General features: G+C 41.8%; 1 protein-coding gene and 1 long non-coding RNA gene across 3 annotated transcripts in view; one reads left to right on the forward strand and one right to left on the reverse strand.

Moving 5' to 3' along the window:
• Nucleotides 1-27,585, forward strand: part of LOC309339889 — a 33,386-nt gene that overhangs the window by 2,334 nt on the left and 3,467 nt on the right. The window lies entirely within an intron of this gene.
• Nucleotides 4,594-27,585, reverse strand: part of CLYBL (citramalyl-CoA lyase) — a 193,916-nt gene continuing 170,924 nt past the window's right edge. For both annotated transcript variants that reach the window (XM_081858287.1, XM_081858288.1), the window contains exons 6-8: nt 26,967-27,134; nt 16,724-16,848; nt 4,594-4,981 (exon numbers count right to left, since the gene is read on the reverse strand). In XM_081858287.1, coding sequence (XP_081714413.1) covers nt 4,886-4,981; nt 16,724-16,848; nt 26,967-27,134 — 389 coding nt within the window. In that variant the 3' untranslated portion in view covers nt 4,594-4,885. The remainder of the gene's footprint in view (nt 4,982-16,723; nt 16,849-26,966; nt 27,135-27,585) is intronic.

A 27,585-nucleotide genomic window follows, 5' to 3' on the forward strand; every position in this document is an offset into this window, starting at 1 on the left:
GATGAAGGCGTCCGGTTGTTCTGCTGCAGATGCACCAGGGCCTTTCTTCTCTCTGCACTCCTCCCAGTGGTCATTCCTCCTCTGGTCACTGCTGTGGATGCTCGACCCGACTGCCAGTCTCCAGGCACTGCAGTCGTCTGCAAGGGATTTCCACATGGCAGGGTTGATGTTGACAGTCTTTGTCTCACGTTCAGTGTTCAAAATTAGCCAGATGCATTTTGCACCTGGCTTTCAACCACTTGCAACCAACTAAAGATGCCTGGGTGCCAGGATGGTCCCTGACATATTCACCACCTGGGGATCTGGACTGTGTTCACACACCAATACTCCATCCTGTAGAATTCTATCTGTTATATTTTATCTGCATAATCAGAATGAAGTTCTGGTACCAAATTGCTTTTTCTGTGCAGCCTGAGCAGAAGCAATCACCATTAAGAAAGAGGTCGGAATAGGCCAATATATATGTGGACTGTCCCTGGGTCGTTACTTTTCTCCTTTAAGTTCTCAAAGATCTTAACCTAGCTCATGGGCGTAGACAGGATTCATGTTGGGGGGTGGGGCAGAACCAAGCTACCTGCAATGTGTTTGGTTATTTATTGTTATATACCATATTTGTTGCTCTATAAGACTCACGATTTCTCTCCTAAAAAGTAAGGGGAAATGTGTGTGCGTCTTATGGAGCGAATGCAGGCTGTGCAGCTATCCCAGAAGCCAGGAACAGCAAGAGGGATCGCTGCTTTTGCTGTGCAGTGATCCCTCTTGCTGTTCTGGCTTCTGGGATTCGGAATATTTTTTTTCTTATTTTCCTCCTCCAAAAACTAGGTGCGTCTTATGGTCTGGTGCGTCTTATAGAGCGAAAAATACAGCACTTGATTTGGAGGAAGACAGCTGCCCATGACCTAGCTCAAGGTTGTCCTCTGAACTAGCCAGATGTTTAACCGTGAATCAATCACAGTCAGTCCATTGTTTGAAATGCTCCTCAATTTCAGCTCTGTTAAATCTGGTAGCAGGGCTGGGATGGAGTTCTGCCCCAGGCTGAAGGTACTGCCTGTGAGAGCACATACTACTGGACTAGATTCAGGATGGGAAACACCTGGCACTCCAGATGTTGCTGGCCTGTAACGCACTTCGTCCCTGACCCACTGGCCATGTTGGGGGCTGATGGGAGCTGGAGCACCACAATATCTGCAGGCCACAGGTTCCCTACTCCCAGCCGAGGTGGATCAAGGATCTGATAGTAGTCAGGCAGTCTCATGTGTTATGCTTCTGGACCTTTAATCTCTCTTTCCACAAAATGTTTCTGAGTACATACACAAGGTCACACACTGCTACCATGGATTAATCAATATCGAGCAATTACCACCCATAGTTCTCTACTCCCAATTGTTTATGCATTTCGGAATCTGCCCTTGCCAATAAACTTTAATGGAAAAGCAGACCAGAGAACTGTTTCCCCAAAAGGTTTGGGAGCTACTGCGGTCTGGCTACCTGAAGGGGCTTAAGTGGTATGAAAGTTTGGAAAATGCTACTGAGCCCTAGTTTTCAGAAAGCTAGGAAAAAGAGCCTACCAACCATTGGAACTTTTGAGATTCAGCTGCTCTTTACTTTTGCAGGAATTGTGAGAGCAAAGCAGGAGACGTTGAGGGAAACCTGATGGTTTGACTTAACGGGCAGAATAGTTATCTTCAAAGGCTGATTTTAAAAACCTTTTCCCATGTACATTATTAGAGAGCGAATTGCATGCAATGACTTGAATTGCTCAATGTGTGTCTGTCGCAGCAGAATGGTGGAAATGTACTGCTTCCAGGTCTGATGAGAGGCAAATATGGGGCAGTTCAAAATTAGCCAGGCACCAGATGCATTTTGAATCTGGCTATTGGCCACTTGAGACCCAGTGAAGATGTCTGGGCGCCAGGATAGCACCTGATACCTCCATCTTCCGGAGGTTCATGCCTGAGGAATCATTGGATCTGGACTGTTTTCACACACTAATATCCTATCCTTTGGAATCCTATCAGTTATATTCTATCTGCACGATTGGAATGAATTTCTGGAACCAAAATGCTTTTTCTGTGCAGCCTGAGCAGGAACAGTGAAAACCTTATAGTTAGTAGTTGTAGCTTGTCTTCACTTACCCCACCCCACTGCCCTGCTCACAGATGTGAATAATATTCTTAAGTTATGAATGATCCTTTTCACGATTAAGAAAGATAGGTAGGAATAAGCCAGTATCTTTGTGGACTGTGCCTGGATAAAGTGACTTTTCTTTAAGTTCTCAAAGTTCTTAACCTAGCTCAAGGTAGTCCTCTGAATGTTTAACTGGGAATCAATCACAGTCAGTCCATCATTTGAAAAATAAGACTTTAGAACTGTCTTACCCCAAAAATGGCAACTAGATATTCCATTTTGGCGACTGTAACCTTGGTTTAAAGAGACATTTGGTGCCTAACTTACATATCTGAGTGTCCAACATTGTTCCTGACTCAAAAGCACGGTCGTGGGCAACGCTAATTCCGCTCCAGCTCCCTTGTGCCGCATCTCCTGTAAAGCAACATTCGTGACGCACCCATCATCGGGAAGGATTAGAGGCAAAGGGGGTTGGTTGCAGGCTTCTGAAGGGGTTAGCTAATCCATATTAAGTGGATTTGAGTTTGCACGCTTGGTCTTAATTGCACGGATGGTGAATCATTACAGTGGTGATTATTACAGAAGCAAGTGGTGGTTTATTTTGGATTAATCCAACAGGCAACGGGCCTTCAGATTTAAGTGACTTAAATTGGGAAGAACTATGGAGGGCAGAAACCTAGTGGATTCCTCTATCTTCAAAAGTTGCAGCGTGGAACTTCCATAAATATGGCCTCCCTCTTTGAATCCCCCCCTTTGCAACTTTTAAAGAGATTGCAGGAGTCAAAGGAATCTATGAAGGGAATTGCAAAATGTTGCAGTGTGGACTGCTCCTCTTCAGGGTTCCAGCGAGCCATTCTTTTCCCCAGGATACTCCATTCCATTCTGCAGTCCCCTAGAATCCTGTTTTCTGTCCTCCCTGCTGCAACAAAGCCTCAGCATTCCATGGCCTACTGATCATGCTCAATTTTCATTTGGTTTCTCCCCACCCCCTGGCTGCTTTCCCCCCTAAAGTTTTAAACTACTACTGCAAACCTTGGAGTCTCCCCAAACCTGCTGATGCTTCCCTCTTATATGTGGATGGGGCCGTTTTGGTTGCATACAGACCAGCACCCCGAGAGCTCAGATCACTATTTCTATGTACTTAGGTCCTGGTTTCCTTCTGATAAGTGCTTCTGTGGCCAAATGTACTGCTGTTTTCCACTGGAGTGATTGGCTGCAAAGGAAAACAGAGCTCTTGTAGTTTTAATACACTGCAGTCCTATACAGTACATGTCTAGTGGTGGTTCCCTCACTGTAAGAAGTGAAGTTACAGGGAAGCAGGCAGAGGGTCTTTTTTTAAAAAATAAGATTTTTATTAGAGTTTTAAAGGTTACATTAGTCACAACAAAAAAACACCCAATTAAACCAGAAAAAAGCAATACATAAAAACAAGTCACATCAAAAGAAAAAGATAAAGCAGACAAAAAACAAGCAGAAAAATGCACAGAATCAAGAGGGGGGGGGAAAGAAGAGAGAAAAAAGAACAAATCAAACCTTTACATAACTTTCCTTCTTTAACTTATTTCCTTGACCTCCTCACACCTCCCCTCTTCGTATTCTGATTCAGTTAGATATTCCAGCAAATCCTTTATCCTTGTTTTTATCCTAGTGATTTATCTTAATATACTGTAGTTTAACATTCTCTATACTGCAGGCAGAGGGTCTTCTCATTAGTGACGTCCACCCTGTGGAACACCCTCCCATCCAATGTCAAGGAGATAAATACGGTAACTATACAACTTTTAGAAGGCAGCACTATATAGAGAAGTTCTTAATGTTTAATGTTTTCTTATGCTCTATATTGGAAGCTGCCCACATTGGCTGGGGCAAACCAGTCAGATGGGTGGGGTACAAATAATAAACTCACTCCCAGATAAGGGAGTGCAAATGAGGTGCAGAACCTGTGACCCTCCCAGATGTTGTTGGGACTCCAACTAACTCTTCTCATCCCTACCCAGCATGGGATGATGGGAATTGTAGTTCCACATCATCTGGAGGGCCACAGGTTCCCTACCCCTGGTGTATAGGATTGCTGCCACTGTTGTACAGGAGGAGGACTTTTTGGAGGGATGGGTTTTCTCTTTTGTATGACAAACTCTACCTCCCCCTTCTATGCCTATGCAGGCGTACCTCGGTTGTTGAACGGAATCTGTTCCGAAAACGTTTGACAACCAAGATGCGGCTTCTGATTGGCTGCAGGAGCTTCCTACACCCAATTAGAAGCGACGTTTGGCTTCCAAAGAACATTTGCAAACCGGAACACTCACTTCCGGGTTTGTGGCATTCAGGAGCCAAAACATTAGAGTCGCAAGGCATTCAGGTTCCAAGGTACGATTGTAAAGGGTATGAGAACTCTGCCCTCTTTTTTTTTTTGCCACTCATCATTCCCCTTCGCCTGGAAATCTTACAGTAAAAAATTAATCAGACTTGGGTTTCTGCACCAATTTCCTTGGTTGTTGTTTTTAATGGATCCGTTCCCCGCACAAGTCGATCTCTGTTTTCAGCCGAGTCTTAACAAGTGAGTACAATGGGAAAAGGGCTCTGATCTTTCCAATATATGGTCCATGACAAGGAAGAAAAAGATATGGCAATGTTCAAGGGCAGGTAAACAGTGTTTGTCGAAGTGTGAACGGTTGTATTTTTCTCCCTCCCAGTTATCATATTATCCGCCTTCAAATCGCTCCTGGAGCCTCTCTAGGGGGAAGCTTCATTTAACAGATCATTTTTTCTGAATGGCTGTGGCAAGACTAACAATGTTCTGGGCTTGCTTCAGTAATGGCATGTCTATCATGCTGCCGCGGAAAGTGAAGGCACCCTGGAAAAAGGAAAAAAAAAAGAATCAGAAAGAAAATACCAAATGCCAGACCATCAGCATCTTAAAAGGGACCTTGGGAAAGGAAAATTGCAGGCTTGGGTTAGCTTTTCATACATTGCCGCAAGACAAGAATCATTAGATCCCACATGAATCAAACCGCGTTGTCTTCTGCTGGCTTTAGAAAAAAGCCAAGAGGCACTGACAATAATAAAAGGGAAATGTACGAAAAACAAACAAAAGATGTGAGCGTGTGAAAGACCAAAACAAAAAACCACTGTGCGTAGAAAAAGGCATATATTTACCTCTGAGCCAGAGTCAGAAATGACCCACAGGATGAAATACATTGTCTTTTGGGATGGGGTGGTGGAACTGGGGGTTGAAGGACCAGTATGATTGATCCTGTCCCTTTCTTGAAGAGGGGGAAGCAAAGAGCACACTGCTGGCCTGGATCCCCGGGTCAGGGAGCTCTCCCTTCATACTCCCCAGGAAAAACTGAGCTGAGATGGGTGAACGAGAACAGTAGCTCGCAATTATCACAGATGATGTCTAGCCCACGCCAGCATTGAGGTGTCCTGGCAATTCCCTCCCCTCCTGCGACAAAGCACCTGTCTTTACCAATTGGGAAAGTGACTTTTAATAATATACTACTGCTCCCCACAGGGAGCATTTTCTCTAGCAACAAAACTTTGAACTAGTTTGAAGGCTGGCGAAGCTGTGTTGCCATGCAAAAATCTGCCGCGGGATTGAAACCAGCAGGAATAAGGGGACTTGGTATTCTGTTCCAAGGCGCAGTGTTGTTGCTGCCAATTTGCGATTTTCAAACTGGTTTGCGGGTTACCTGTTGTATCAACATTACCGGTTACCTGTAACTCAGCAATTACAGGCCAGGCATGGGGAATGTGTTGCTCTTGAGCTGTTACTGGACTACAACTCCCATCATCCTTGGTCATGTTGGCTGGGGCTGTCCAACAACATCTGAAGAGTCTTGGGTTCCCTGTTTCTGTTTTAGAGGGGTGTTTGGGGGCTTGTCTAATATTTATGAACCTGGTAAAATTTCTAGATTGGTATACAGTGAATCTTTCCCTGCCCAATATGTTGCCATTGTACATACCTAGCCTTGCGAATGGCTAAATTTAGATTGTGGGCTCCCAAATGAGTTCAAGTATAAATCTGGTTGGATTTAAGTCTGCTTCTTTCTATAAATAGCTATGAGTGTGGTTCATTGATAATGCTGATCTCTCTCACAATGTAAGAGAAAACGTTTTGCCACAGTTGGAAAAGGAAATAAGCCACGTCTTGTGAATCATAGAATTGTAGAGTTGGAAGGGACTACAAGGATCATCTAATCCAGTGATGGCCAAACTTGGCCCTCCAGCCGTTTTGGGACTACAACTCCCATCATCCCTAGCTGACAGGACCAGTGGTCAGGGATGATGGGAATTATAGTCCCAAAACAGCTGGAGGGCCAAGTTTGGCCATCACTGATCTAATCCAACCAAACCCCCTGCAATACCCTACTGTTTTGAAAAGGCATAGAGCTAAGGCACATCAGTGGCATAGCATGGATTTCCAAACTGCTTAGGAAAGCCAAATGGCTAATGCAGATGGGTAACCTACAATTCCCTAAAATGGGTGCACAATAAAAAATAAAAATTATGAAAAACAGTACAACTGAAAGTAATTTACTTCATCCAAATGACTATTTAATGCAAAACGTTTTGAGGTTTATTTTATTTTTTCCAAAGTGCACATTTTTTGTAGCTCACAATTATCATTTAGTACGCAATAATCATTTATTACTGCTATATTAAGACATAAAATCATAGAACTGTAGAGTTGGAAAGGGACCATGAGGATCATCATATCTATTCTTTCTTTCCCTCTCTCTTACTGGATTTTTACCATTATTTAACATTCTTGTTTGAATACAAAGAAATCCTTAAGTCTAGCTGGATAACTACAACAAAAATTAGCCTGAAACAAAATATTATAAAATAGCTTTTTAGTTGCACACACCTTCAGAACAATGCACAGATCTACAGATAGGCAGAACAATCATTTTCATTATTATTATTTATCTCTGCCTTTCTAAGCATTGTACGTTCAAGGCGGCTAAACCTTCACTGCATACTTGCCCTCATAAGTACAACTGGAAATTTTGCTGTAAATCCTCGCTTCAGTAGCTGAGACTGTTTTGTTTTTCTTTTTTGTGGGGTAGTAGTGGGGAATGTTGCAAGAATTCACATGCAATGTAACAGTGAAAACTTGATCCCAGTAGTATCTGCCGTTTTAGAAAGCACCAATTTAAGCAAACTGCACTCCTGGAACCATATTACTAAAATAATAGGTTGGAAACCTAAAGGAGGAAACGGTTCGGTTTTCTGGTGGGTTTAGATAAGTTTGCTGGGGGGCGGAAATCACTAAAAATCCTAATAAGAGAGTAGGAAATATATTTTCCTAGCATTGATCTGCAGCATTGAGAAGGTTGAGTCAAAAATGTTCTAAGTTTTGTCTCCTGCAGCAAACTCAATTAAATTTATTTACAGTGCAGTCCTATGACTATCTGCTCAGAAGTAAGTCCTATTAAATATAATAAGAATCATATAATTGTAGAGTTGGAAGGACTAGTCTAACTCTGCAGTGCAGGAATCTTTTGGCCCAACGTGAGGCTCAAACCCACAACCCTGAGATTAAGAGTTTCATGCTGTACAGACTTAGCTATATATTTTAATGTTGCAAACAGCTTTTGAGACCTGCATTGTGAGAAGTGGGATAGACATTTGTAAGTACAGTGGTACCTCCGGCTGCGGACAGGATCTGTTCCGGAGGTCTGGTCAGATCCCAAGGTTTCCGCAACCTTAGGACCGCTTCTGTGCATGCGCAGATCACTTCTGCACATGCGCGCGGGCCGAACCCTGGTAAAATACTTCTGGGTTTGCCACGTGTGCATCCCAAAGTTTTTGTAACCAGAGGGTTACGTAAACGGAGGTACGACTGTAAACTAAGTACCAGTGACATTGACCGCTTGGGCCTTTGGGGCATTTTCCTTGGTAGAGTCCACCAAAATTGAAATGCTACCATTTGAGATAAAAGACTGGGATCATGGGTTGCTGCTATTGGGTTCTAAGCACAAATGTATTTAATCATAACTGCAGGCTGCCCAAAGGGTTCTAGTCAGATGCCGCTGATCATGGCTGAACCAAGACTACATTTGGGACACATTGAATGGGGAAAAGGTTCCTACAGAAAGCCAGATTTCGATAAAGGGACCAGTATTGTACAAAATCAAAAAGGTTTTTTATTTTTACATTGGCATAAGGGGAGTAACAATGCTGGTACATGATACAGATTTCAGGGCAAAAAGGTTAGCATGGAGAAGGGAATTAGGTGGAAATAATGCTTCTAGGAACTGAACTCAGGGAGTTTCTACAAATTCCGTAAGAGAAATTAGCAAAATACATGGATTGTAAAAGGTAAAGGTATAGGTACCCCTCCCCGTACAGGCCAGTCTTGCCAGACTCTAGGGTTGTGCGCTCATCTCACTCTAGAGGCCGGGAGCCAGCGCTGTCCGCAGACACTTCCGGGTCATGTGGCCAGCGTGACAAGCTGCATCTGGCGAGCCAGCAGCACACGGAACGCCGTTTACCTTCCCGCTAGTAAGCGGTCCCTATTTATCTACTTGCACCCGAGGGTGCTTTCGAACTGCTAGGGTGGCAGGCGCTGGGACCGAGCGACGGGAGCGCACCCCGCCGCGGGGATTTGAACTGCCGGCCATGCGATCGGCAAGTCCTAGGCGCTGAGGTTTTACCGCGTCCCACATGGATTGTAATTTGTGTTTATTAGGGATCTCTTATAAGTGATTAAACTGCTTCTAGGAACTCCACCCTGAACTTGGGTTTAAAAGAAATTGATCTATGAATGACTCAAGGTTTTGAAGCTTGAGATTCTAAACATTATTGCTTATTTACATAATCCTACCTTAAAGTCAACTGGCTTTAGGTGGGGAACTGGTCCTTCAGTCGTTATTGGGCATCAGCTCCAGCCAGCATGGCCAATGGCCAGGGACAAGGGAGGCCACCCAGAGGGGTTCAGCGCCCCCATCCCTAATCCAGGCCAGAGACCCAATGAAAGCATATGGGGCATGCTCTTTCTGAAGAGGTGCCAGTATAGGCAGTGCACAGAATCTGAACATCAATATTAGTTTCTCATAACTGGATTGTTTTTATTCACATGTGTGCACCTAAATTATGAATGTAACGGGTAGGAAGTTAGCAGTTGAGAAGAAGAGTTTGGATTTGATATCCCGCTTTATCACTACCTGAAGGAGTCTCAAAGTGGCTAACATTCTCCTTTCCCTTCCTCCCCCACAACAAACACTCTGTGAGGTGAGTGAGGCTGAGAGACTTCAAAGAAGTGTGACTAGCCCAAGGTCACCCAGCAGCTGCATGTGGAGGAGCAGGGAATCGAACCCGGTTCACCAGATTACGAGTCTATCGCTCTTAACCACTACGCCACAAATTCGAGCTCAATACAGATCGCCAGTGGTTTTGTTCTAACCCTGTCCTGCAGTAACACTGCCTCTCATGTATACTTCTGGATCTTAGCTATTGTTTTATTTTGTAAACCTCATTGAGATGGTTTTTATCTTCTCAAGGTGGTACAAATATATAGGAAATAGGTATACATCTTAAGGATCCCAGTCCCCAAAATTTAAACTATTGGCAGTGTTATTCCAGGGGGGCTGAGATAGGGACGGGGTTCAAGGAAATAAGGCTAAAGTAGTGACAGGCAGGACAAATGTCTTTGTAAGCCATTCTGAGTCTCCTCTAGCTTCAGAGTCATCTTCCGAACCACAAAACCGAATGTGAACAAAACGTTGCAATTTTCGGCCGATAAAGCTTTGTGGCAGGCGCGGGCGCTTAATTCTAGCGAAACCCATGCCAAATACAGTGAAATGAAAAAAACAACGCAGGATTGCTGCCACTTAAATTAGCTGAAATGATATTTAGGCTGTATTGCTTTCCTTTGAGTGCTCTCAGTATGCCCCGAAGAAGGCCATCTGGCCAGAACATTAGTTCTTTTGTTACACCCTGCATTGGAGGAAGAAAGAAAGAAGGCAGCTGAGCACCATTGTACCTGTGAGCACTGGGGGGAAAAACACACCAGATATTTAAGGTTTGGAAGGTATGCTTTTCCAGCGCTCTTGCTGCAAGCCAAATCTATATCCTATCATGCTCAGCAGCTCAGCCTGCCACCATGAGCAGAGTGTGAAATACACATTTCCACCCCCACACCCTTGATATTTCTCCAGTCCTTCAGGGATCCAGGTTTGGAGGCAAGGGAGGGATAGAGGGAAACAATAACAGGGTGAATATGTTTTGCATGGTTCCCCCATATTTAGGCTCAGTGGGTTTGCATGCAGAAGGGCTCGGGTTCAATTGCTATTAAAATGGCCAGATAGCCAGCGCTATGAAATGCTGAGAACTTGGAAGACTGTTGCCAGCAATGCTGGGATAGATGGATCAATGGGTTCACTGGCATAAAGCAGTTTCTGCAGTTTCTCTTTGCTACCTGAGGCCAGTTAACCCATTGCCCTACTGTACAGAATAGGGCACCAAGCAGATTGTGGTTTCAGTTTCCTGGGTGTGTTTCTCTTTGTTGATCAGTGTTTATCAGAAAGTAGTTGCTGGTCCATTATGAGATAAGGAGAGCAGTGGCCATCCTGGGATTTAAGAGTAGATCACTGGTACCCTGGGCATGGTTTTAGCTTAGAAACAAGGTTTTCCAAATACAATGAAAACCATGTATTTTGGATTCAGCCATGCAGGTACGATGGAAGTGGTTGTTGGTTTAAGCAAAGGCTGTATTTTGGCTTGTTCAGTCCCACCACCACGACCACATCAGTTTCCTCCATTCTTCTGTGAGCCTCTGAAGCCTAGTATTTTCCCCTCTCTGCCCTATTCCATCTTATGTGGAAAGACACTGGCTACTGCAGCCAGTTTCACACAATATGCTAAGCCAAATGAACCTTGACTTGGATAGACCGCATTGAAGAGAAGCTTGCAAACACTTTGCTCCTATAAAAATGTAAATGGACCCCTGACCATTAGGTCCAGTAGTGACTGACTCTGGGGTTGCGGCACTCATCTCGCTTTATTGGCCGAGGGATCCGGCGTACAGCTTCTGGGTCATGTGACCAGCATGACTAAGCTACTTCTGGCGAACCAGAGCAGCGCACGGAAACGCCGTTTACCTTCCCACCGGAGCGGTACCTATTTATCTACTTGCACTTTGACGTGCTTTCGAACTGCTAGGTTGGCAGGAGCTGGGACCGAACAACGGGAGCTCACCCCGTCACGGGGATTCAAACCAACGACCTTCTGATCAGCAAGTCCTAGGCTCTGTGGTTTAACCCACAGCGCCACCCGCGTCCCTTTGCTCCTACCTGGTCCTTTTTGCTCTCCTGAGCTAAGCCAAGGTTTGGCTCACTGTATCATCTGAACTGGGACTCAGGGTTAAGCTCTCTCCACACCAACCACAAGTCCTCTGGGAGCCTGCATGAATGAATATAATTGCTGGACCACATGCTTTTTCCAGGAGATATGGGTGTGAAACATCTTTCACTGTGGATGTGTTTGTGTAAAAACTACTTTCTCGACTTCTGTCAAGAAGAGGTAATGTGGATGTATATAGAACATGCTGAAGAAGGCAGAGGGTATGATAAACTGGCCAGTCAGGATATGACTCCACAAGTGATAATAGGATCCAGTATTCAATTGTCTCTACCAGCTTTAACAGAAAGCAATAGTGTGGGCTGGCTTTCCATGTACCCCAGAAGTATTGCACAACCCTCTAACTAGCAGCTGATAAAGTGATTATCCTTTATATATCTTCCCACACCACAGTGGCTTCCGTATGTATTGTTTTATTTGAGAAGACATAGAACCATCTCCATCTGTAAGGATCAGAGTGGTTCATAATTATTATTTCTCTTATTTATCATTTTCATAGCTCGCCAGTGTGGCAATTATTTCCATTTTACAGATGGGAAACTAAGATTATGAGATTGCTTGTTGCCCATTGCTACCCAGTTTCTCTGTGGCTGAGCTGCCCCAAGGCTGTGTGCACCCCAAACGAAAAGCAAGTTTTTGAGCTAAAATGGATGGATTCTGTAACCAACATATATTATACAGATTAAGTTCATTTACTGCATCTGCATTATTTTGCATAATGTATTCTATTGTTTTTACTCAGTTACATAATTTAGTTTGAGAACTTTAATCTTGGGGAAGGACAACGATCTGTGTGGAGCACTGAAACCTCACTTAGTGATCACACAAAATCTTACTTGGCCAGGTATTCAAGAACTTGCCCCATATCTCCTGGTGTCCAGCTCACTGTAGGAACAAATGTGTATTACTTGACTAACATGGTACCATTTATCATAAAGTCACCTACATTTTTCCACTGTTATTTTACTGGAGGTACTTTGGTTAAGTGAGCAGAAACTACTTGTCAAATGGTAGTTACACTACCTTGCTTCTAAACTTTTTCTGTACCACGTATTTTCCAACTTTCATTTTAGATTGTTAGAGTCTTAGGATCCTGGTCTGCATTCATATAGCTAAGACTTCCTTCCTCAGAATAATGGCCCTGATCCATCCCTAGTCAGGTGTAAATAAGTTTGCTAGTATATTATGCAGGTAAGGGAGTACAAATTCAGATTAACATCAGAATGCTCATCCTCTCTTTGTAAACAGCTTTGATAAATTTTATGAAATAAATAAAAATAAATGTGACTGTTCTTCCGATTTATGTCTAGGGCTCCCAAAATATAAACTTGTTTCTGCATGAAAACCTTCTTAGCTGGACTAGGCAAATGATAACTTTTGGTCAACCCGGGCGCATTACTATTCTCTGTTGAAAATGCATGACAATTGATTCAAAAATAGATTTTAAAATTTTATTTCAAAAGTTAACGGGTGTCTGTGTAGTTATAAGGGCTATTAAAGATGAAAACAGAATAGAACATGCATAAATAACACAATATTTTTTTATTTTAAAAAGCATAATTGCCTATTCTTTTTGAATAAAAACATTATTCTTGCACTTCTATTGTGCATTGCTGTCATAGTGACAGGCAGTACTAATTATTACAAATAAAATTCTTTAAAATGCTTAGTAATATTACCTCTGAATATATTTATCACTGTATTGCTTACAGTTTAACAGAATTTATACTGTGATGTTTTTATGAGCTTTAAAAAAAAAGGAAAAAGGAGAACTAAGCAAAATTAGCACTATAATACACGTGAAATATAGTGTTTGTTTATTGATCTCTGTCAATATGGGGGGGAAGCTATGTGAATATGGGATATAATGAAATATATGAGCTATAAATGAAACACAGACATAAGCGATACATTAGTGTATAAACATTTCAACATTTTGTTAAAAGTAACTGACTGGTTTGGCTGAATTATGGGTTGAATTTTTCCAACATTCAAAGAAACAAAAACAATTTTTTTTTATCCCATTTACAGCAAATCTGAAGTTGCTACCTCAACATAATGTAAGTCGTCTTCTGTTACTGTAATAGCCATTTATTTTTTACTCAATTTCTTTCTGATTTCCGTTTGGTGACTTAAAGGTTTGGTGTAGTAAAAAGTACTAAGAGGCAGGAAGGACGGTAGCTTGGTTTCTTTCAACAACGGCTGCTCTGTACTTTCCAAACTCTGATAAATTGTGTTACCCGATTGCTGTGTGTTAATATAAACTATTGTTGACTGAGGGCATCGAACTTTGTTCACTAAGAACTTCCAATTAACAACAAACTGTGATCCCAGAGGCTCAAGACCAGCAATTTATCTGTGAGCAAACTAGTCACTCTAATCCTTTGCATTTCAGGTTTTCTTTTCCAGGCTTTCAGTTTTGATTAATAACACACAGACACACCATGGAAAGCTTAACAGTGTCAAGCCAGAATAGTATTTTAGCTCTGCTGAAATTAAAGATTTGGTTTCGTGAAAGGAACAGGAAGGAATAAGGTGGAGACTGCAGAATTGCTGGCAGTGTGGTATCTATGCATTGGTTTTCTTGTAAGGAAAAGTAAGTAATACATTAGCAAAACATAACTGGAACCTTTCAGGACCAGGAGGCTCAAATCATGATGAAAATTTTAATGCCGCCTTTGGACATGCCACACATGTCTCCTGTTGTGAGAAGTAGTTCTTTTGGAAAATTAAGCAATCATACATACCCAGATCTCTTCTTAAGTGTCAGGTTTTTAAATATAGCAATACACACACTGATAAGATGTTTTAAGGAAATGTTGATCAAACAGCATCCTGTATCTCCTCACTTTGGTGAGAACAGTTCTTTGCTGAAGTCAATGGCAGAGCTCTCACTCGCTTTGATGAGGTCAAAATTTAATCCTACAGTGAATGGGCAGTGTCATATTTATAAATACTGGGAGTTAAACGTGGGGTGGCAAAGAACTTGCGTATTTCCACAAATTTCATTCAATTGTCAGCAGGCTAAACAGGGTTGTGTGCATTGCAAAAGTGTTTCTGAACTATCAGTCTACCCTAACTGTGTGCCACATTCCTCAATTGATTCTAAGATCGTTGCAAATCAGTTGCTGCATCTAAGAAGCAATTAGGGGGGTGAGTATAAAAGTCTTTGGAAGAACTTAGAAGAAACTTGCATTGTTTGTCCTATGTCAGGTGTGTAGTGGTATAAAATTATAGCCCAGCAAGGCTTTTCATATGGAAAATGTTTATGGCTCCCCAGTTGCAAAAGCAGTAAATATAAATATTTTGCCTCTTTGATCACTCCCACATTGTCTTTCTGTGTAGTCTTCATAAGTCCCTGGAAAATGTTAGCTGCCATATGTACACCCTATTGGCACTGTAGACACACAGATGGGTATAGAGAGATGGCTGCTAACAGGTGTACAGAGAAAATGCAAAAAAATAAAATTAAAAAGCTGTTAGCATATATATTTTTTAAAAAATGTTTCATTAGAGGCTTTAAACATGAAATAAGGTGATCAAAACGAAAGATATGCAAATTGATATTTCTATGAACCTTAATATAGCATCTGGGTTTGACATTAGAGTTATAGTTATGTGATAAACTATGGCTTAAGATAGAAGGGAAGCTTCCTTATGGGTATATGGCAATCAGTTTATTCTAATGATGATAAAATGGGAATATGGTGGATTTCTGAAACAAAGTCATATTGCGGGAATGGGTCATTTGGCACGCACTAGCAGGATAGAAACATGTGAAACTATCGCCATATATTTTCACAATGCAATCTATGCTTTAGTGGGATTTGTAAGGGACAGGGAGAAGTGCATATGCATATACACACACAAATATCTCTTTGCTAAAGATGTTTCCTTGGCAATTAAATATTGTGTAAATTGCACAGAAAGAATCACACGTTCTCTGCTGCACTTCTGGACACTGAAACTTCACTGGCTTGATAACCATTTCAGATTTTGGCTCTTGCTAGAAGAATCACATTTAATTGCAACTTTCCCCTGCCCCTCCCCCCCCAAAGTGGCAAACTACATTATAGCAAATAACCTTTAAGATAATTAGCCGACAATGCTGCAACGAGCATAAAATTTTCCTTCAGGCGACCCCTAATTTAAGTGTTACTGGCACAAAGTGAAGACAGATTGTGCTTCACCACCGCAATGTTTACATAGCAGAAACCCACAGAGCAGGAAACAGGAGACTCAATGATGCACTAAATTAGGAACAATCATATTCGAGGAGTAATTTGCTTTCTTTTCTATCCAAAAAACCCCTCCAGTCCAAAAATAAGTTCTGAAAAATAATAATTCCAAATTTCCACCTGTACTTTGCAATCAGCTGATGTCCAGTTCTGTAAGGAGTCTCATAGCATGGAAAACTTTACTCACAAATGAGTTTTACACCCAGAAGTTTCTCAAAGTGTAAAAAACAATAATTGGTCTCTACTATTTAGGAGTTGGGTGTGAAGAAGACAAATAAAACCCAAACATGATTGTTTTCTTGAAGTTAGACGGAAATGAAAGCTGTCTGAGGAATTAATAAATAATACAGCAGCACAGCGGTTTTTTCTTCCTTTTTTATTTATAAAAGATCTTAGTCAGATATAGTATTATTTGAGTTGATTAAACTAACTAGATCCCTAGGTGCACTATCTACATTGTTTATTTACTTAAAATTATTTATAAACCGCTTAATATTTTTTAAAAGAATTTCTTAAGTGGTATACAAGATAAAAACAAAAACCGAAATCATTGAAACAAAAATGCAACACAATACGACTGTTATACTGAACAGTAGTATAAAAAGCATTGGAAACAGATGAAAACAAGAACCCAGCTAATTCCAACAAATCTTATGAATCAGGGAAATCACGGAGAAAAAGGCATGTTGTTAGAATGCATCTGAATTTAAGACGTATCATTTAAAGGACGAAAGACAAGAAGCAAAACTGGGGACACATAACTGAAACTGCCATTTAAATTGAACAAGTCATAGGTTTTGATATAAAACTGCTTTTCTCTCAACAAAACGCAAGTTACTTATTTTTTTTAGTAAATATACGCTAGTGTATATTCTATATAATACATATTATGATGTTATGTACCCCTTATGTTACCATGAAAACACTCTTAAATTTTCTTTCATTTGAAACATTATATATAAAGGAAACATAGTATGAAAAAAGGGGTTTACCTTCCCTATGCGCTGATGCTCTTCAAATGCTGTGATAAGTTCTTCTGCCCACATAATTTTTTCAGGGCTTGGTGAGAACTGTTCCTGGACAACAGCAACTTGATTAGGGTGAATCACCTGCTTACCTACAAAGAAGATTAATAACCCCAGAGTTAAGCATTTACTAACAGATGCTCCAGCAAAATGTTCCAATCACTTGAGGCTTTCAAATACTGCACCGACACTCATTTTTCGATGGTTCTTTTTTTAAAAAACCCCACACACCATTCATTGTTAAAGTATGCTTCTCTTTACCTTAAATGAGCTAAAAATAGACATAACAACTCTGTTTTTTTAAATAGATGTGACTAGCATTTCAGGGTTTTTTTCTCTCCCTGCCAGCTATTCAAACATAGTATAAAAGATATAGACAGACTTTAGAAGATCCTTATTCCGGTTAAAAAGGGAAATGATGGAAATAAGATTTATCACTAAAGCATAAAGCTTTTATGCGGTTTGCACGTTTTTCTATTTCCAAATAATTATTCTCTAACAGTGCAATCTTAATACATGACTAAGTTCCATTATTCCCAGTGGGGCATATTCCCAGCTTCATGTTTATAGGATTGCAGCCTAAATTGTCCTCGTGTTAGGATTTACGTTTTAGCAACATTCTGCACCAACTTATTATTTATTGAATTTATAGATTGCCCCACCTGCAAGTCAAATTCGCCTTTGCAAATATGGGCTACAATCCACCAAAAAGTTCTCCTTCATAAGCCCCATTGAAATGAATGGGAGGTGCTCAAGAATTTGGCTATCATCAGTGAGTGAAATCCAACTTTGTTGCCCACCAGTGAAATTGACATCGGTGATGGAACAGATTCCTTGTGAAACCCCTGCCCTTGCCTAAAATCTAATGGATCCTCTAGAACAGGTCTGGGCGAACAAGGTGGTGAGATCAAATGGAAGTCTCTTTGTATGACACCCAATGGGGTTTGCACATTGGAAGTTTCCCTGTGGGCTTGTGCCTTTTAAAATGTGACCCCCATTCCAGTCCCATCCTACTGGCTCAGAAAAGTTAAATAAATCAAAAGGAATCCACATTTATTTGAATTTTTCATTTGACAATTTCATTAGTTTCTGTAAGATATTCTGTGCTCTCCTCACCATGTGTTTATCTTTTAAACTGAGTAATAAGTACTGTGCTACTGTAATGCTTTTCTTGTGGAAGTGAGGCTAAAAAGAAGAAACAAAAATCTTTTAGAACTACATTAAACTGGTCTATGCTGTGCTGAAGTTTAAGAAAGCCTTAATAGACAGTACCCATTACAAGAAATACGATTTGATGTTCAGTGAGAAAAATATAGATTTCTTTAATAAATGGAATTCCTGTAGATCCTTACAACATTTTTATTCTTCTAACAGTGAATAATTGTAGAGGGGAAATCATACAGAAACTTTAAAAAAAATGCTACACCTCTTCATGTGAAAGAAAGGGACTTGGCTTCAAAAAAGAAAAAAAAAAGAAAAAAAAAGAAAAGAAAAATAGCAACAAAATCAGAACTCAGGTTGAGCTTTCTTTTCTGCATACATGTTTGCATATTATAAGTATCCTAATATTTTATTTGGTTACATTAAAATGGATACTTACACCCACACCTGATTCTTTTTAAAGAGACTCTTAGGAAGGTTTTGCAAAGAACTATCAATAGATTTGCCCTCATTAAAAATATAACGACATGACTCGTTATATTGAGCATTTAACTCAAACTCTTATTTTTGGGCGCAAACAATATTTCAGAAATTTCCAGTTGCCATAAATGAGTTGTGTGTGTTTTGCAGAAGTACTTTACATTAATGTGCAAGTCTGAAAACTGTTTCAAAATGTGCTCATTTTCAGCTGGTACAAAACCAGGGAAGCAATTGGCAAAAAGTCATAATCTGTTAATTCATTTAAAAATTTTGCAGCTCAGGGAGAGGCACCATTTAAGCAACACAAAATTAGAAGCTCTAATGAAAACTGGAAATTACTATGAATAAGAAAGTAAAGAAAAGGAATTGCACGAACGTGTGCCTTCATTTCTACAATTTGTTGTTCAATGAATTTTGATGTTTTCCAGTTTTATTCTTGCTAATAAATATAAAACTGAAATCAATTCTATGCAACTAAGGTACTTTTTGTAGCTGCAGCACATAGTTTAGAAAGTTATACCACAAGATGCTTCATCATATTTCATTTTTAATTACATTTTCACTTTTTGCAACTTGAATATTCATAACGTGCGCTTGAGATGCTCTCATAAGTTTCACATCTTTAAAAATCCTAATTTTAAAAAAGCAATTACATTGAATAAATTAGTGTAATTCAATAATCTGTTCTATCTGCAGAAAGAAGTGTCATTTTCTAAAATTGAGAGAAATTTCAAATTATACCACTATGGTGAATATGCCATAGTTTTAGTTTTTATTCTGCTTTACTTGTAATAGACAAAATGTAAATTTAGAAACTGAATTTCGTGTAAGTAGTTCATTACAAAGTATAGAAAAATATACATTTAAAGACAAAGTTCAGCACTGTGAGAAAGAAGGCCTGAAATACTGGTCAATTAGTTTTTTAAAAAAGGTATTTTGCAGTGATGATATATAATGCTTTATATATAAGGGCTTTAATCTGTTTAAATGTGTGACCTCAGTAAAACAACAACAACAACACCATTTGATTTATGGCCTCGGTTGCCTTTTGTTACACCTTGTGTACCCAAACAAGAGTATAATGGACCTTAGTGTCATGGAGAAACAAGGGAAATATTATAAACCAAACAGTTGTTATTGACAAGTTAGAGAGAGGTTGCAGAGTGGGAAGGCATTAAAATTTATGGCCATGAAATCCTTTTTGCAGTACCATTTGATATATCATGCTTTAAATCAATACCTGTCAAGTCTTTTATGTAATTCTATGATGGTGTCATTTTTTGTCTTCTACAAAAGATTGTAAAAAAAGGGGGGGAAACCCTATAGTGTTTCATATTTATATCTAGCTTCACAGCATGTTGCAGTGGAGTAGCTATAATGACTAAGTCAGCTGTTAAAGTGTCATTCCAGGGTTTACAATTTTTATGTATGTAAACATGATTACAGCCGATAAGACATTTATACAGAGAGCATCCTGAAATAAAACTCGTGGGTTACGCAGACTCGTAAGTGGTAAGCTGCCAGGAAACAGAACCTTTAAAAACAACAACTGCTCTTCAAAATGATGGCTGAAAACATGGGTGCAATCCTATGGCAAGATCTGCGGGGGTGAGTAGCTTAGGATGCAGCGGACCTCTGGCTCAGTTGGGCGAGGATGCTGGAGTAACAAGCTTATCCCAGCTCACTTGAAGCTTGGATAAGACTGCTGTAAGTCCCCCCAAAAGGAGTGTTTCAGGGGTGTCCACTGGTTGGATCCTAAGGCAGAGCTGTAGCTATGGGGGGGGGGCTAGCCAGGTGTTTTTGCCCCAGAGGGGTGCCACTGAGGCTCCCAGCCTCTGTGTGTGTGTGTGTGTGTGTGTGTGTGTGTGTGTGTGTACGCAAATGCACAGGGGTGTGTGTGCCAAACTGGGTGAAATAAAGCCTAGTTTTGCCCCTGCCTAAGGCCGTACGCGGGTGGCGCGGGGGGTTAAACCACAGAGCCTAGGACTTGCCGATTAGAAGGTCGGCGGTTCAAATCCCCGCCACGGGGTGAGCTCCCATTGCTTGGTCCCTGCTCCTGCCAACCTAGCAGTTCGAAAGCACGTCAAAGTGCAAGTAGATAAATAGGTACCACTCCGGCGGGAAGGTAAACGATGTTTCCATGCACTGCTCTGGTTCGCCAGAAGCGGCTTAGTCATGCTGGCCACATGACCCGAAAGCTGTACGCTGGCTCCCTTGGCCAGTAAAGTGAGATGAGCGCCGCAACCCCAGAGTTGGCCACAACTGGACCTAATGGTCAGGGGTCCCTTTACCTTTAAAGCTGTTCAGCTTGGTCACATGGCCTGGTATGTAGCACTATTTGAAAGGCTTGTTTCCCCCCCTGTGAGGCTTAGGCAGAGCTGCAGCAGCCCCACTGCTGAACAGGTTTTGGATCTGGTAGAAATTGACACTGGCTTAACTTAGACCGGCTTGTTTTAGGCCAGCATCTCGTGCATAGGATTGCTCCATATACAAGAAACGCATCGTTTATCGTTTAGGGCAGGGGTCTGCAACCCGCGGCTCCGGAGCCGCATGTGGCTCTTTTACACCTTTACTGCTGCTCCAGGGCGGATACTAGTGAGGGGAGGAGGTGCATTGTGCGCCCTGACACTCCCCAGTGTGGCGGGCGCTGTACTGGCTGTGATGTCGCATGGGGGCGGTGCGTGCGTTAGTCACGCACCGTCCCGACATCACCTTCCTGCCTGCTACATTGTAAGGGGCATGTACGCTGGTCACTGCATTGAAAGGGGGCATGTACGTTGGTCACTGTTTTGAAGGGGAGTGAAGAACACACACACAAAAAAGGTAACTTGTTAATTTAACGTTTATTTCTATGAGGAGGAGTAATTCTGAGGGGTCAAACGAAGAAATAATAAAAAAGTGACAAAAAGTTATTTTTATAATGACGAGTTTTGCGGCTCCCAGTTTTTTTTCCTTCGGAAATGGGTCCAAGTGGCTCTTTTTGTCTTAAAGGTTGCAGACCCCTGGTTTAGGGGATGCCAAATGAAAGTTCATGGTCATGTTGCATGAAGTCTACCATAGTCCTATTGTAAATATTTTACTAAGGCACTTCTCACTTTTGAGAAGTGATCCCTTTTGAACTGTTGATGTGTGGACTAAACATTGTGAGAGATTGAATTTAGGCACTGTTGAATGTTTTGCTTGTAACGTTTGGAAAACACATTGCTATAACCTTTTGCATGAAAACCTGGGAGACAAATTCATATATTTTTTCAGTGAGGTGTTGGAGCCATAATTCTGTGGCTTTTACCAGTGCTAATGTGGTTGTAGGGCCAATGATTAAGTTCTTTCCTACACAAATATAATCGTCATCCACACATTACCGGAGGGCATGGGAAGCAGTGAGCACTCTGGCAACAACTCTACACCTGTCTGGATATACCGTATTTTTCACCCTATAGGACGCACTTTTTCCCCTCCAAAAATGAAGGGGAAATGTGTGTGCGTGTCCTATGGGGCGAATGCAGGCTTTTGCTGAAGCCTGGAGAGCGAGAGGGGTCGGTGTGCACCGACCCCTCTCGCTCTCTCAGGCTTCAGGAGAGCTGCGGTGCCAGCCTCACAAGGTCGGGGGATAGCGGGGAGGCGGAACGCCGCCATCCCGCTGTCTCCCGATGTGGTTTGGAGGCTGACGGCGGGGAGACGCGTGCTTCTCCCCGCTGCCTGCCCCGCAAGCTCCGGGGACAGCTGGGAGGCGCAGCGCGTCTTCCCGCTGTCCCTGGACCTGGTCTGCAGGCGGGCGGCGGGGAGAAGAGCGCTTCTCCTCGCTGCATGCCCCGCAAGCTCCGGGGACAGCTGGGAGGCGCAGCGCGTCTTCCTGCTGTCCCCGGACCTGGTCTGCAGGTGGGCGGCGGGGAGAAGAGCGCTTCTCCCCACTGCCGGCCCCACAAGCGCCTGGGGGGGAAATAATTTTTTTTTCTTTATTTCCCCCCCAAAAAACTTGGTGCGTCCTATGGGGCGAAAAATACGGTAACATTGACTAATACAGCTAACTAACATTTAACTTAATCCTAGAGTCAGAGAGGCCTAACTCTACATAGGATTAAAGCCATTTTTAAAAGCTATGAACATAACCAAACAAGAGAGAGCAGGTAGAGGAGGTTTATGCTAAAGAGTTCTCCTTTGTGAGTACATTTTAAATTTTGATTTAGGGATGGCTGGTTTGCTAATTATCCTGAACTGCTAGAGGTAAGATAACTCTTGGAGGGGGGTGTTGAAATGGCTAATCTGATTATTACATTACATTGGACGCTTGGGTTGCGAACATGATCCGTGCGGGATGCACGTTCACAACCTGCAGCATTCACAACCCATGTCTGTGCACGCATGGGCTGTGATTCGGCGCTTCTGCGCATGCACAAAGCATGATTTAGCGCTTCTGTGCATGTGCAACCATTGAAACCTGGAAGTTACCTGTTCCGGTACTTCTGGGTTTCGGCAGTCCACAACCTGAAAAAACGCAACCTGAAGCGGCTGTAACCCAAGGTACAGGAGAATGATTACATTAACCTTCCCCAAACTCAGGTCTTCCAGATGTTTAGGACCACAAGTTCAAAAACTCCTGAACGTTGGCCATGCCAGCTGGGGTTGATGTCCAGCAACGTTTTGGACCAACACTATCCCTGCCATCTTGCATTAGACAGATGAACATTTATGAAATGCTTTGCTCATTCAGTTCTGCATGACAAAAACACTGATAATGATAGGGATTGGTAGGAGGATATATTATATTATATTTAATCCTCTCGAGACCCACGTGTTTTTGCCTGCGAATATCCCACAGATAAGGGCACAATTTAGTGATCTTCTGTGCCCTTAACTCTATACATACACAGGTGCCATTGGGATGAAAGGGGATTCACTGAGCAACAACACCACTCATCTGTTTTTGCTTTAGATATCCTGCCTTGAAGCTTGTCAACATTTATTTACTGGTTTGTTTTTTTTTAATTATAAAAAATTCTATCTTGCCCTATAAGCAGATCTCTCAGAGCAGCTGCCACATGAACTCCACTTCAAATCACTGTAGGTGGTGGCTGTTATCATATGATGAGCCATTTGTGTAAAGCGGTTTACCCCACAGATGGTGTTAGTTTTTCCATGCCACGGCAAATGAGGGTAAAGAAAAGTTTGCAGTGGCATAGTGAAATGCGTTTAATCCACACTGGAACAGCTCCTCACATGATAGCAGCTGCTACGTGGAGCAATGCTTATCACATAGAAATCCTAGTAACTTCAACAGAAAGTATTCATCATGCCTTTTAGCAACATAAGCTGTTTTTAATTCCAAGAGATGAAAATGCCAATATGTTCATAGTAGAAAATTTAAATTTATGACTTTGGGACAGGCCATTTACAAGAGCATTTATGCAGATTGGTTACTGCTTAACACACTTTAGTCAAGATGATTTGAGGGAGGTGAAAAGGGAGAATTTGTTCCTTTCAAAATCCTTCAAAAACACCATCCTTCAAAATGGTGCTGAATTTGCAATGCGCCATATTAATTATTCTAGAATAAAAATGTATTACATAAAGGATTATATGCTCCCCAAAACATTAAGTGAAAGGCTGCTGGGGTAGCGTAATCCAGCCTTTTATCACATTTTAAATTGCTTTGATTGTGTGAGCACGAGGTTAACTAAAATTCACCTTCTCCACTTAACCTGGGTCTAGTGATCTTGATATTATATAGGCAGCTAGTAAAGGTAAAGGGACCCCTGACCACTAGGTCGTGTCGTGGCTGACTCTGGGGTTGCGGCGCTCATCTCGCTTTATTGGCCGAGGGAGCCGGCGTTCAGCTTCCGGGTCATGTGGCCACCATGACTAAGCCGCTTCTGGCGAACCAGAGCAGCGCACGGAAACACCGTTTACCTTCCCGCTGGAGCGGTACCTATTTATCTACTTGCACTTTGACATGCTTTCGAACTGCTAGGTTGGCAGGAGCAGGGACCGAGCAATGGGAGCTCACCCCGTCGCGGGGATTCGAACCGCCGACCTTCTCATCGGCAAGCCCTAGGCTCTGTGGTTTAACCCACAGTGCCACCCGCATCCCTATACAGTATAGGCAGCTATATACCTCCAAAACTGTGCACGTTGGAGACAGATTGCCTGCTTCATTTTCACAAGTAGAAAGTTATCATAATTTATTGTGTTCACTCCAAATCATGTGGAATAGTGATGTTAGTGAATTTGAGAAACATAACCAGGATACACTTTACTTAGTCTGGAATAAAATAGTTTGGGCTTGTCAAGTTCATCAAGAGCAGGCGATGGGCCGAGTGACCTATTACTACATTTTCAGTATTCAGGCTCTAAAGGGGCCTGTGCAAACATACAAAGCATTTCTGTGCTCAGAAGAGGAGATGATGAATAATTTTTAAAAAGCTTTCAGTGGCATTTCCTTGTCTCATGGGAAGGAACCATAGCTCAGTCATTTCCTGAAGGTTCCAGCTTCAACCCCTGGTATCTCCAGTTAAAAACAAACAAATAGGTGATGGCAAAGACCCAGAAGAGCTGTTGCCTCTTAGTACACAGTCCATACTGGTCTAGATGAACCAACACTCTGGCCTGATAGAAGACAGATTTCTGTGTTGCTATGGTCCAAAGGGCCTCCAACTTTTGGAGGGAGTCTTCAAGTGGTATTCTAATCTGCTGTAGACAGTTGAGAACAAATAAGCTTTTGTGCATGTGTACTGTTTTGGATTTCAGTCGTTGACTTTAACAGGAGTGTGACAAAGCCTTGAAAGTTGGTTGGTTGGGTAAAGGAAACAGTAGGCACTTTGATGCAGGCCTTGTGTCTGGATAGTGCCCCAAGTAATTCTTGTAGTAGTATTTGGGATGGAGGAGTATTAGCCTGTTCTTCTTGATAATATTTCTGGCAAGCAGCTCTCTCTGGCGGCAAAACCAAGGAAGAGTCTTGTGGCAGTTTAAAAACTTAACGTATTTATTATGGCACAAGCTTTCAGGGACAGAAGCTGAAATGCGATAACACCATTAAATTGCCGCAAGTCTCCTTCTCCTTGTTCATTATTGATAGCTAGGTTGGTGCTTTAAATGGTTCTTCAAGTTGCATTTCCTCCAGAAACCAAGAGGGATTTTGAACTTTTTATTTTAAGAATGCACTTCTTACTAGATTAAGAGCTTCAGAGAGGTCCCTGCTCCCCAGTCTTAGACTTGCCTATCTGTAAAAGTGTCACATACCCATCCTGATTGAAAGGTATCGCTGAAACATTGGTACTGTTGTTCTTTAAAGAATGCTGTAATCTTTGTATGCAAGCCAAGTAGCTGATTCCTATCATAAAGCTGCAATCTTTGTTGATGTATCGCATCTCATAGGGGCGCCTGCATGATCTAGCGCACCAATCATTGGCGAAATGTCTGTGGTGCAGGGATTGGCTGCAAGAAGCCTGCTGATCGCACTGCCTTGCCAGTACCATCAGGTGAACAGGCAATTACTGGGAAGCAAGCCAGAATTGGGGAAAGCAACTCAAAGGAAAGACTGACAAGAAAATAACTATCATAGCCTAATTAGCATATCGGGTTGTGGTGGTGGAGGTGTGTGTGTGTGTGTGTTTTTTAAGCTCCAGCACTTCATAATAAAAATGTGGACTATCAGGATTTTTGTCCATTTAATGAAATGAATGTATAGCTGTGATTAGCAAATGTCAGAAGTAGAGGAAGTTTTATTCAAATTTGTTAAAAACACTTTTTAAAAAATGTGATTCCCAAAATGCAACGGCAGCATTTATTTTAATTTATTTTTTGCATAAATGTACACCCACAGGCATACATGAATTGGAAACTGAGTGGTATGCAAGGTTTTCAGACGATATTGTGTTTCCTCTAACCTGCGAAAGCAGGAGGGTTCTACGTTTATACCGCAGCCTTCATTTATACGTTACTTTCCCTAAATCATAAAAAGCGTAACGAACTTGGGTGTGACTTGTTGAAAGACTCTTTAAGGGCCTAGTTTTGCACTTGGAATTTTCCGCCTGCCGTTTTACAGGCAAAAGTAATTGTGAAAACGTTTTATAGCATTAGGACTTCTCTGCTCCTCCACCATTCAGCGTAAGGAGATGAACAGGGGGTCTGTGCTGCAGAACATGTCTGTTTTATGATTAAGAAGAGATAATACATTTTAAATCAAGGGTGAAGGGAGTCTTGTTTTTAAATCTTTATGGGTAGTGTGGGGGCAGGGGAAGGGATGACTGTGGGTGCTCTATTGTGAAAGCAGGATGCTTTAAGGGGAGATATGTATAAACCACACCTCCTCCCATCTTTTAGTGCGAGTTTAAATTTGAGAACGTAGATGCAGAAGTGAGAATGCTGCAGCTCTCTGTAAATATATTCTTGAATATTGGTTGGGTGGGGCTGGTTGTCCCTGCTGCATTTCAGTATTTTGGACCTGCTAGCAATTATTATGATTCCCATTGGTTAGTTATTTCAGTATAAAACACACACACCACATGTGCGCGCACGCGCGCGCGCACACACACACACACACACAGTATATATATTTTTGTAAAAGCCATACCGGTAAAACCCATTAAGGCACCCTCTCTTGACTGCTTACGGAGTCCCTCTTCATCATGAAAGTCGATATATACAAGGTCAATGGCCTGCAAGCCAAAAGCCTTTGCTGTGACAACAATTTTTTGCCTGGCATATAGAATATCGTGGGTTTCTTTACTACTTGTTGAACCTGAAAAGAAATAGCAGACAGTTGAGAAAACTGGTTTTTAAAAAATATTCGCAGCAGAAATTTACTTAACGTTACCTTTGTTGTCCTTTTCCCAAAAGACAGGCAGGAAAATATTGAAGAGCTTTGTTCCCCAAATTTCTGTGCAGCAGCTGCAAGGATATTTTGTTGCTGGAGACAAAATATTAAAGCTGCTTCTGCCAAAAAAAACCTTTTCTTTCTGTTTCTGAAATGAAACGTTGGTCGTTTTTTAAAAATCAAGCCTTGGTGCCCGAGCATTAAGCTCTGTGTAGGGAGCAATCCTATGCAGAAGAAGCTGGTCAAATTCAGGTAGCAGAAAGTTTCACCAGATCCAAATCCCATTCCCTAAGCCAGGCAGAGGGAAAACAAGCCATTAAAATACTGTAGTGTTCTATGCTGGATTGCCAAGGCACGTGACTGACCTGAATGGACT

Source organism: Podarcis erhardii (genome assembly GCF_964252035.2).
Source record: "Podarcis erhardii genome assembly, chromosome: 4".
NCBI classification, from domain to species: Eukaryota; Metazoa; Chordata; class Lepidosauria; order Squamata; family Lacertidae; genus Podarcis; species Podarcis erhardii.